The 13,023-nt window shown below is 33.5% G+C and overlaps 1 protein-coding gene across 2 annotated transcripts in view; it reads right to left on the reverse strand.

Moving 5' to 3' along the window:
- LOC121992376 (DExH-box ATP-dependent RNA helicase DExH11-like) overlaps positions 1–13,023 on the reverse strand; it is a 73,232-nt gene that overhangs the window by 7,466 nt on the left and 52,743 nt on the right. For both annotated transcript variants that reach the window (XM_042546698.1, XM_042546699.1), the window contains exons 17-18: positions 12,336–12,445; positions 10,105–10,258 (exon numbers count right to left, since the gene is read on the reverse strand). In XM_042546698.1, the coding sequence (XP_042402632.1) occupies positions 10,105–10,258; positions 12,336–12,445 (264 nt within the window). The remainder of the gene's footprint in view (positions 1–10,104; positions 10,259–12,335; positions 12,446–13,023) is intronic.

A 13,023-nucleotide genomic window follows, 5' to 3' on the forward strand; every position in this document is an offset into this window, starting at 1 on the left:
GATAAAAGAGGATGATAATAATAATATAGTAGGGGAATAAAACCTAATGATGTAGGAGGATCCAAGCTGACCTCATTTAGTGGGATAAGGCTTGGTTGTTATTGTAATATTTGAAAACACATAACATGTGGCACCATGCCAAGTTATTACTATGGTTTCTTTTTTCTGCACGTCATATCCTATCAAATTTAATTACCAATGTTTAGGATTTCAGTCAGTGTCAATCAGCATAGGTGAGTCAATGTCAATCAGCATAGGTGAAATATTTTATTTTGTCCTTTGACTAACATGTAGAACAAGCTCAAGGCATGAAAATCGAGTATTTCTAGTAACTCGATGGAAGACCATCACTTCATCACCTGTGAAAATCCAATAAAAAATTTATGCGTGAATGCCAATGGAGATGAAAATCATGCAACACGAACAACCCACAAGGCCACAATGCACATGGCCTAAGATACAAGCCCTTCTAGTTACTCAAAGTCCAACTCTTCAATGTCTATGAAAGTACAATGAAAAACTCATGTGCAAATGTCATGAGAGATGAAAATCTCACAATGTATTGTTTGACGCAAAATCCAATTAGACCATGCAACTTGCAATCCAACGATGTTTGTAGCAAAGACAACTAGCAAAGTTTAACTCCCAAAGAGATAAAAGTGTTGTTCGTCATCAGATCAAATGATGTCTGTGCAATTTGGGATCCAACATGTTCATAACAGAGATGAAACTAGCAAGCTTCGACTTACATGGAGACGAAAGTCTAGTGACGTTGTTCATTGTGAGATCCAATGATGGGAAGTCCAACTCCTTCACCTTCTTTTCGTCAAGGAGACGCATGACTTTCCTCACCTTCGCCTCTTATGTTTTTCCTTCTTAACTTCCCCTTTTGCTGGCTTCTAGTGTTCAGCACACCAATTTGACATATTTTGAGTTGACAAGATACTAAAACCATGGTTTGGCACATTTTTTCTTTTTCAACAAGAGGTCATAGTTGATTGTTCAAATTTATTCATTGCTATTATCAAACATCTGAACATGTAAAATTTAGAAGAGTAGGGAAGATTAAAAATCCCAATCTTGACTTCTGTCTACAGAAGCGGCCATCATTCTTCTACATGATTAAGAAGCATAAAGAGGAGGTGTGATAACTTTTCTGGCTTAGATTTAGTCCATGGTGGTCACCACCACTCTTCCTCTCCCTTGTCCCTTGTGATCGGGCATAATAGAGAGGTGACAATGATTCTGCTAGTTTAGGATCTCTAATTTATGCGAAGATGGCAATTAAGGTGGTTTCTCTTCCATCGATTAAGCAACATGATCTAAATTGCCATTGAATATGGAAGACATGCATCAATAGGCTTCAGTTCCTCTTCAACAAAGCAAACAAGGTGGCATGCACTGTAGGGTATCATAGATCTAGCAAAAGCGTGATATAGTGACGCTAGGGCCACCACATATGTAGCCACCACATATGGACAACGTTCACCATATTGTGTTGATTCCAATTCAATTGATTAAGCAAGAAGTCATGGGCAATTGAGTGGCCTCTCTTCCACACATATGGTAGCAACATGATCAGGAGAGGCTAGTCACCATGTATGGAAAACGCACATCAACAAATGGTCATAGGCATCAACTATTGTTTTCTTGATTCGACGTTGTTGACAAAAATTTCTTCATGATCTCACACTGTGTGGGGCAGCACAATCAAAAAGTATCATTCCAATAAATACCAAACCTTGATACTACTCGGTCCGACATCAGTAATCTCACCAATATTACTATGTCAATTATGTTGATGAATATCAGATCATGCTGATAATCTACACCCTTTGACACTCTCCAACACACATCAAAATGAATTGAAAAGCATTTCTTATTTTTGTAGCTTGTGTTTGTACAACACAATGTCAAAACAATATCATTCTGGATGAAATACAATTCATATTTAGGTTTATAGTTATTTCTATTCAACTTCTTCATTTCCTTCATCCTACCTCCAATTCGCCACCAACACTATATGTATGAACGTCGACATAGTATCAATTTCAATCAAAGATCAAAACCCTGACATGACTCAAGATTTTAAACCCTTCTCCTCATCAATCATGCAATCAACTCCCTGATTTGGATTGATTGGATTCTAGGGTGAACAGGATTTGTGCGAATGTTGGTTACATGGTGAACAGTTGTTGGTGGCATCTCTTTCCGACAAGACATGAGTAATAGAAAATGTGACAAAGCTTTCTATGCTCTTCTCCTTGGAGTCTCCACTCTTCATCCATTGTCTTTAGCTATCCTCTTCTACTGTTTCTTCCCAAATCTCTTCTTTCTATTTGTGCATCCTCCATTATTGTTCCCTGCTTTATGCTTCCAATCAAATTTATTCACTAGTTCTTAGTTTTCCTACATCTTCTTCTTCCTCTTCACGTGTTAATAAGGTTTGAGGCTGCACACATTCTCTCCCTCTTTTTTTTTTTTTTGATAAAGATAAGTTAAATTAAGTTGATCAAGGACTTAAATGAGGAGCATTCAAAAATCTAAAGACACGCGTTTGAGCCTTTTTAATCAATCTCGCAATGTTTGGCACATTCCCTTCATATTGACATCGATTTCGGGTTTGCCAAATCAAATAGATCATATAAGATACACCCAAATAATGGACTTTGTTGAGCATACTCTCTCCATAATATCGTTGTTGGAACGTCTCCAACAAGGTTACCACTGTCCCAATGTTGTGCCCAATGTGTAGCCAACTTTGAGGCCTATGTCATAGAGGTTTAATAATGGAACACATGAAGAAAAGGTGATACATCATCTTGTTCGCCTGCTGGCATAGCAGACAGGTTTTGTAGTCTGTCCTTGGTGCGCACTTTGCCATTTGTGGGCTGTCACATGACAAACTGGTGTTTTTGGCATGATGTAAGGCTTCCATACAATAGATCTGAGCATCCTCGAGAACACCTCTAAACATAATCCAAAGAGGAAGGGTGAAAGTGGATCACCCTGCCTCAAGTCCCTCCTCCCCTTGAATAATCCATGCATTGCTCCATTAATATCCACCGAGTAGGAGACGGTGTTACACATTCCTCTATCCATGTGATGTACTGCTCCGAAAATCCAAACCGCAGGATTGCAATAAGCAAAAAACGACCAGTCGACTGAATCAAAAACCTTTTGGAGATCCATTTTGAGTACACACAATGGTGAAGTTCTCTTCCATGCATAATTCTTCAAGAGCTCTTGGACAAGACAGATATTCTCCACCATGAAACGATCCTCAACATAAGCTGACGGTGTCGGATCTATGATGTTGGTCATCACCTCACATAGCCTACTCGTCAAGATTTTGGAGATGATCTTGTACACAACAGTACAGCAAGCTATCAGTCTATAGTCTGTAACCATCAGTAAGTGATCCGCCTTCGGGACTAGCATGAGGAGCGTATGATTTCACTGCTTAAGGAGTTTCCCCATTTTGAAAATTTTCCTCATAGACATCTGAATGTTGGGTCCAACCCGCCTCGAAGAAATTGAGGCCATATCCGTCCAGTCTACCAATATTGAAGAGAGTGGCCCGTATGTCCTTGGAGATAATCGTAGGACCAAACCTTGCTGCTCCACCTATGTAAGAACTGACCCACCAAACTGCAGGTTGCTATCCAGCAGCGTGCAGCCCCCTCTTATGCCTAGCAGCCTTTCAAAATGTGATACAAATTCCTCCGCAACTTCAAGTATGCCGCGTGATAGTTACCAGAGCATTTCGTTTGTTGTTCCTCTTGACCAAGACAACATCATCTTGGTGTTCCTTCGAGTGTGATTTTCTCTACATTTTTTCCCTGCTTCGTAACTGCTTCTTTCCTTGCTACCTACTATTTATTATTCCTTCTATTTGGACAATTTCTTAATTATTAAGTTTATTTAGTAGTTGTTAGACCTCTCTTAGTTTTATTTCTGTTGTAGTAAGCAAATAACACTTTATTTATTTATTTTTTTGCTGGAAAGGCAGGGTTGATAAGTATCCCAATGACGAAGTCGAAAATCCACTTTCTGTTTATCAGTGTCTGTCTTTCCTAAAAAAGGTCAATTTCTTCTTCCTCCCATAAGTTTCTAGCATTTAGTTTGTTTATAACTTATTCAAGCTGTTTCCATTCCCAACAACACAAATAATCACATTTAGGATCGTTAGTGGCTTTCTTGAAAGTATCACTACAACTTTCGAGAAACATATAGGTCAGAGATGGAACCATTTCTATTGAACTTAATTGTTAAATTTCCATAAAATTATATGAAGTTTGCAATGAAGGTAAAACAGATCAATGTCTTTTAAGGAGGCTATCTTCTATTGGTTTTGCTTGTTTTCACTTTAGGATACTCTTTCATTAAACATAATAGATATGCAAAAATAATCAGTCTCCTTTTTTTTTGCTCAGCATTTAGGTTGCCAAGTATATTTTATTTATTTTTGTTTCTCCTTTCTTTAAGTTACTTTAAAAAATGAATTTAATAATTGTTTCAAAAGTTCAAATTTAACTGAGTTTACTCTGGCCTCTTTGTGGCATAAAACACCCCAAAAAATTCAAGCCTAATTTTCAGTTCCTGAACCTCTTTCTCCAAACAAGTGGATATGATTGTCTATATCATTAAATTGTAGATTCTTGAAGTTTCTAATTATTTAGGTTTTTATAGAGTAATTAACATATTTGGTGATTAAGTATTTTTTTTTATTTTGAAAAAATAAAATAAAATTGGTGACTATGTCTATATTTTGGGCCGTTGTTTCTTACCTTTCAAACTCAGCGTTTATAAACAAAACAAAGATTTTCAATGCAATTAAACTTGAGGATTTGAAGGTAGGACTTGAGCAATTAAACTTGTTGTATAGGTTAATCAATATTTTCTACTAAGTTAATATATATGTGAAACCATGATAAAGTAACCGTTTAAATTCGTATTCTAGATACCTAGTATGTACAATATCTGAGCACATAAAACATCAAGCTAATTAGCTAAGTGTGCTAGGGATGAAGCGATGTAATAAATAGCTTGATGAAACTTATTCATTTCATTTGTGAACAAAAAAGCCTTCTAATTTCTTTAATTTATTACATAGGTCGTACTAAAATAAGACAGGTAAGGAATGTAACATTTGACATTAATACTATATTTCTATACTCCGTTTAACTGAGATTGATGGGGCACTCTAGGGAGTTTGAAAATCAAGAAAATGATGGTGATGGAGTTTAAAGCCGGAAACCATGTGCATAGGTCTCAATTATAGGTGCAATTGTGGCAGTTTGATCCAAATGACTATAATTCTAATTCTAAATACATAATAATTACTATCTTTTAAGGAAATTGATGGCACATGTCCCACATGTTTCAATCACTAAGGCTGACTTAAGTTTAATTTGACTTTAAGAAACCAGTGAACCTTAAACCTTACATTAGCTATTCCTACTCTTGACTCTTCTACATGCCCCAACACCATCTAAGGTATTTCCATTTGAATGTCTACTTAGTATTTGCTTATGTTCCTGTTTGATAAAGCAATGAAATCTGATGAACAATATAAATGTAGTTACAATTACACATTTTGAAGGGGAGCCTTGGCGCAATGGTAAAGTTGTTGTCATGTGACCAAAAGGTCACGGGTTCGAATCCTGGAAACATCCTCTTGCAAAAAACAGGGTAAGGTTGTGTACAATGGATCCTTCCCCGAAACCCCGCATGACGGGAACTTCGTGCACCGGGCTGCCTTTTAACAATTACACATTTTATTGTGTGAGTATTTTGTCTAAGTTTCCATTTTTTTTTCATATCCAAAAAGGTTCAATCAAGGCTAAAGAATATTTTTTGTTGGGTAGTGATGATGGAGTCTAGAAATAAGGGTAAAAGGCTTCATATGCCATCATTGAGAATTATAGATTAGAAAGTTTATATTCTTTTTATTTATGATAGCAAGGTTTGTCATAGAATTCAACTTGGTCATAATCAATTCCTTTCTAGTAATACTATTGTTTATCGAAATAGTATCATTTTTCATGTTTTTTGGCTCACGAATTCTGCATAGTTAATAAATAGAATATGAAATAACACCATGAGTGATTTACAGAAAGTAATTTAAAGCACACATTTAACAGCATTTCTCAAGCAGATCAGATGGTAGTAACTGAAAGTAAAACAAAATTAGAAAAATTTCAAATTTGGGTAGAAATTGGGTCACTGCAAGCTCTCTTTACCTCTCAAATTTTTTGCATCTCATTTTGGTAATAAGAATTTGCACTTTCTACTCCATTTAACAATATAGGTCCATTGGCAACCAAGACACGTTATATACGACTATTATTTGTTTGTGTTGTGGCAGAATCATAGATGCTTATGACAGCAATAATTAATGGCCAAATGACTTGGCCATGACTGTATGAAAAAAAGGATTGTTTAAATCATCTATATAAGTCTATCCGGAAAAAGGATCCAAACTGACTGGGTCACTATTTCTCACTAGATACTTGTTATGTTTTCTCTAATCCATCGCAATTGTAACACACTAATGTACAGTTCATCACAATACATTGTCCATGTGGCGAGATCATGAACACCAAGAGAGTCCTATATGTCAAATCATATGACCATTTTCAAATTTTTATAGATGACTATTGCACACCTCAACTCATCAATTCTCAAGAATATTTGCCTACTTCTTGAAACATATATAGACAGAAGAAACAATTTTTATCCATCTTTATTTTCTATTTCACAATTTGTCTATATGAAAATACTCAAGAGCAGAATAAAAAAAATGAAAGAGTTAAGATGAGAGCATAAGACAGTTTGAAGACAGATTCAACTTGATAATTATTTGGGTGGGTGCGCCAAGGTGATATAAGATGCGAGAAGATATATTATTGACATATTTATTAATCATAGGCCTCTTCCACCATATTTGCCCTTTCCATCCTATAACTTATGTTTCAATTTGTTTGGATCAGAATACTACTAACTTATCTATTTGTTGCTTTCTTATTATCAGCTTACTTGTTATTTATAACTCAGTGACCTAATATGCTTTCGATTTATTACTACTTGGTGCTAATTTAGCAATTACATTTCCCTTTTTAGTAAAGAATGCTACTGAATCATACTATTGTCTATTGCAGCAACACCTGTTTATATTGCTTTTATTATGAGCTTTTGAAATCTTAATTTTTTTACTACATGTGACTCTAAGCTAAGAAAATGAAGTCCCATTATGCCTCTACTTACAAATACAATTCCCCTGCTAGGACAATTAACTAACCAGTTTGGAATCTGGCATTAATGAACTGAGCGGCTGTGAATTTTGAGATTTCCAAGACTATTTCTCGTGTTTGCTCTATATTGATCTGTTGCCCATGATTGTCTGAAGTTGTTATTAATACTGAAGAATCTCCAATTTGTATTGGCGATAGATGGAAGAAAAGCAATTTTATACAAACTCAAAGGTACTTTCTTTTATGAATTTGATTGGCTTTGTGATTATATTAAAATATCATGAATTGGAAAATTGTATTCAATGATTTTTTGAACTAAATTATAATTGCATACTGTAAGGCAAAAATTAGTTAAGTTTTAGGGTTCATAATACTCATTAATAGATATTTTTATGTTGTAATCCTGCAAATACTGCCAAGTTGGTATTTATTAACTGAAATGATTGGCTACTAAACAGTTTGTCTTTATTTCGCATAAAACATTGATGCATTTAATTCCACTCTAAATAATCTTTGCCTTAATCAAATGAATAAAATTTATTAACTATAACTCCTTTTATAGTTTTCTTGTCAGATGATTCATTTTATTTTCAGAATCTAGTTACATAATTCACTTTTTTCTTGGATGTTCAAGTTTAGATGTATATAGGGATATATTTTTTATGTAACATTTTTCTTGAAATCATTAAGTTTAGTCACTGCTTTGTAATAAATTCTTTGTAAAATAATATGTATTATTCATGTGATACAAGAAACTTTGTTGACGAATTGATTCTCCATCCCACGTCATTGTGTGGTGTCATGCTTGCTCTACGATTGCAATAAGCATCTTCTCTCTAGTTGTGAAATATATTACGGTTACTTCAAGTGGTGAAATATATTATGATTGCCTCAACGCCAACAACACCATTAGCAGGTTGTAATATGGTGATCTACAAACTATTAGACAGGAGTCTTTTCCCAATCCCTTCTTTCAACCTTTCCCAAATAGGAGTTCCTTGTGCGAAAATAGAGGTTGTTGTTTAGCAGCCTAAACCTTTTAAGGGTAATGCCACTTATTGATTGGGCTCATGTGCTTTGTTGTTGTTTTACCTATATATAAATCACTTCTATATTGTACATCAATTTGACACTCTGAAAGTAGAGGTGGCAATTGCCCATGCTCGGGCTAGGCCTAGTCCATGCCCAATATACTGCTAGAATCCATGTCGAGTTGAGCTTCACCAATCTATTTATGGTTGTGTCCAAGCTAGCACAGAAAGGCTAAGACCTTGGCCCAACTTGAGCCCAAAAGCACTTGGGTTATGCCCAACATAAATTATTCTATAAGATTTAAATTTTGCAGCATTTCTAAATTAAAAAATTATTTAAAATGGAAAATTACTTAAATTCTTTTTAATTATACATTTTATATTAAATTTTTTTTTTATGGGTGTATCATAATAAAGCCAATTAGTTCAAGGATAGGCCATCAACATCCCCTTTTTATAGCCACAGGTAATATCAACATCCCTTTGGCCCAACTTGAGCCCAAAAGCACTTGGGTTATGCCCAACCTAAATTATTCTATAAGATTTAAATTTTGCAGCATTTCTAAATTAAAAAATTAAATAATTATTAAAAATGGAAAATTACTTAATTTTTTTAATTATAAATTTTATGTTACTTGTGTGTGTGTGTGTGTGTGTGTGTTTGTGTGTGTGTGTGTGTGTGACAATATAGCCAATTAGTTCAAGGATAGGCCATCAAACATCCCCTTTTATCTATAGCCACATGTAATATCAATATCTATCTAACTCTAAATGTGAAATTAAACGTCCCATGCTTTGTGGGCCAAGGGGCATAGGCCAAGGGACGATACTTGACCTAAGCACACTTAGGCTGCGTTTGGTAGCCAGTAATCTACCTTGTAATATAATCCAGATTACATTACAAAGTCGATTATTTTGTTTGGTTTGATTTAAAACTTGTAATGTAATTTAATCTGGATTACAAAAGGTAGTGAAGAGGTGTGGCGACCGCCGATAGAGGTCACAGGATATTTTTGTCATTTTATAATAATATGAATTACATTCCTTATAAAAAATAATGGACACCAAACAAAAGAATGTAATTATCTTTGTAATCAAAGATTACATACATTACATTACCAAACGTAGTAATGTAATCAAGATTACATTACATTACATTACAAATTTGATTACATTACAAGCTAGATTACATTACACCCAACCAAACGTAGCCTTAGGGTATAATGAACCGGATGTTCGTGAACATGTTTAGTTTGATAAAGCTCATTCTTGTTCATTCAATGATAAAAAATATTATAAAATAAACAAGCTTAACACTATAGTAAGCTTGGTTTGTTAATTATTTCTTAAATTTTTATTCAAATACATAAAAATATAGTAATTTATAAATTTTTATAATTTTAAATTATTCATAATATGTAAAAAAAATAAAAAATAATATAGTTTCCATGTATTACATAAATGTTTAACCTAATTTACAAGGACAACAACGTTATTAGTTGAGCTCAATGAAAAGCTCGAGTTTGATAAGATTTTTAATAAACTAACTTGAACGAGCTCGACAAGTAAATAAACAAACTTGAACACAACTAAGCTCAACTCATCTCGTTTACACCCCTAAGCTCGCCTATAAATTGGAGCAAGCATAGAATGATGCATGGCATGCTGAACCATAGGTGGCTCAACCCAATTACCACCACTATCTCAAAGTATTGACATCAAAGAAAAGAATGAAAAATATATTATCCAAAACTAATATCAAAATATACTGTAAAAGAGTAGACTTAAGCTATCAATATAACCAGATTAGCACTCACCGGTAGTTGTTTAACTATCACCAGTCTTCCTGGAGAAAGAAGTTGTTGGGTGGACTGTAACAGCAAGATAGCCTCCATAATTTGTCGTCTGTATGTTTCAGCTTCTGATGCCATCTCATAATATGCTTCTATTGTAGGTTCGCCTTTTATGCAACTGATACGCAAATAATGACGCTTCAGAAATATAAAGGAACTGAAGAAAAATAATAGTGACTAAGAAATGACGACATTTATTTGATAAAAAGTAGCTACCCAATTCTCAAGGCAAGTTAGATATACAAGTTGCTCCACTCAAGTATATTGAATATCTTAGTAAATCATGGTTTGCGTACTATAAAAGTCATACCATAAATTTTGGCATACTAACTGTATACTAGTACTAGCAAAACTACATCATCTTAAATGCTCATTTCCAGCAAAAAAACATACAATAAGCGCTAGATGACAAACAAATTATTCATAAGCCAAAAAATATCATAGATAATATTATTCAAGTATTAATCAGCAACAAAGCTAGCATCGAGAAGAAAAAAAAATGAGATTAAAGCATTAATATGGGCAAAGCTAACTTTTTGGAAAAAACAAAACTTATGATTTAACATTTTATTATGAGATTATAGTGGTGTTAACTTATGTTGCAGTGCAATTGATTTTTTTGTTAAAAGATTGTCTAGATTTTTTAAAAAAGAATAGATTATTTATGTTATATAATAATTAATTACTTAGGTTTTCATTGTTATTTATAAATACATTATAGGAAATTTTGAAAAGGTTTAAATATTAAATTTTGGTAATAATGCTTTTTTGAAGAAATTAAAATTTAATTATAGTTTATCTTATATACTTAATTGACTTGTTAAGTTAATTCAATAGAATTTTCAATTAAAGTAAATTTAATACATTTTATGATTATTTAATGTTAGAATTGGATATTTTTTCAAAATTATTTATATTTTTCGATTTAAATAAATAAGAACATTTCATTATGAGTTGGTCATGATTATTCTGAAATATTAAAGTACATTTAAAACTATTTGGTTCTGAATTTTTTTATGGTGAGTAAAAAAAAGTTAAATTAATTATTTTCTAATTGGCATTTCATTTAAAATATTTTCTAATTATTTTCTACCTAATGTCTATCTCAAATAATTAATATTTATCCAACCTAATGATGTGTTTAATTTTCTAAAAAAAACATATTATATTCCCCATGGATCCTAATAGAATAGTTATTCATTCATAGTTTCTATTTACCGAAGTGTTGATTTCATGTCTATCTCAAGTAATTAATATTTATCCAAAACCTAATTTGATTTGCTAAAATACATATTCCATTCCCCATGGATTTAATAGAATAGTTATTCATTCATAGTCATTTAGGAATTAATCAGAATAGGTAATCCTAACCTTATTCCTGAAATTCCCTATTTTGATACATTAGAATTACCACATTACAATTACCTATATTGGTATTGTATCTTGTTGTGTTAATACAACTTTGGTAATTATTTTGGTATTGCATCTCGTTGTCCTCCTTTAACTAGTTCTCTTTCTCCACCTAAGGTTATGCAACTAGCTCCTCATTCTCTCCCTTTGCCTAGCTGTCTTCTCGTCGTTCTCCTCCTTTTCCTCATTGATGTCTTCTCATTCTCCTCCTTTGCCTCATTTTTATCTTCCACATAGGTTTGATGCTACATAGCTATCGACGCCAGTAGTGAGCATGGTCAATGTCAATCTAGTTTGGAACAAGATTTCAAATTTAGCCTTAGTGTTTGAGCCTTATTTTGTAAGTATATTCAATTTATTGTTATATCCCAGTTTACATATTGTGCTTACTTCCATAACATAACTTGAATTATAAAAATGGTTTGAGTTGGTTAAGCAAGGTTTGTTGGCTCACACACTATGTTTTATTAAGGCATTAGTTAAGATCATGAGAGACACTCATCACTCTTCTCTCTTCTTTTTTTAGTCTTCTTTATTTCCCTCTCTTTTTTGTTTACTCACATCATAAGAAACACTCCCGCTATGTTTTAGTATGTCAAACACATTCTTTGGAAGATGAATTAAACAAGCTTTAAAATTTTGAGCCAAACTAAAAACTAAGCCATGTGTCAACCCAATGTCTTATTGCATAAGATACTACAGGCATTCTTCTAAGAAAGATATTTACTCTCTAGTAGCATTTTGACACAATTTAACTCAAAATAATGATAGAACAGGAAGTTTACTCAATCTTTTTAGTAGATTGGCGTAGCTTTTGCAAAAGAAGTCGCTCTTTCTCTGGCAAATTCTTTTGTGCATGGAATTCTGCAAAGCTTCTTTTTAACATGTCCTCCACCTGCAACACATAATTTATACACGGATATAACAGCATGTCAATTTTACTAACTCATTTCCATTACAAAAGATGGCATTTTTTCATGTTGAAGTTAACAAGCTGTGGTACACATTTTTTAGGGACCATGAGTTGGGAAGACATTTTAAGAGTTTGTCCAAAGATGAACCTTACTATTGAAATTACATAAAGTAACTTGACAGTTCACAATTGTGATAAATTAGGTACTTTGATGAGCTCTCATCAAATTCAACATCCTTGGAATGTTATAATTCATTAAAAGGCAGCCTGGTGCATGAAGCATCCGCCAATGTAGGATTCTGAAGAAGGGTCTATTGTACGCAACCTTACTCATTGCAAGAGGTTGTTTCCGCGACTCGAACCCGTGACTTCTAGGTCATGCGGTAGCAACTTTGCTATTGTGTCAAGGCTCCCCTTCAATGTTATAATTCATTCAAAACTCAACATGTGTTTCCAATATCCAATGGCTAAATTGTTCTTGAAACCAATGTTCAAAATTTTGTTCCGTGTCGAGCGAAACTTACCGTTCCGCCAATGCACTGAAATTTACACCAGACTAG

Source organism: Zingiber officinale, chromosome 6B (genome assembly GCF_018446385.1).
Source record: "Zingiber officinale cultivar Zhangliang chromosome 6B, Zo_v1.1, whole genome shotgun sequence".
NCBI lineage: Eukaryota > Viridiplantae > Streptophyta > Magnoliopsida > Zingiberales > Zingiberaceae > Zingiber > Zingiber officinale.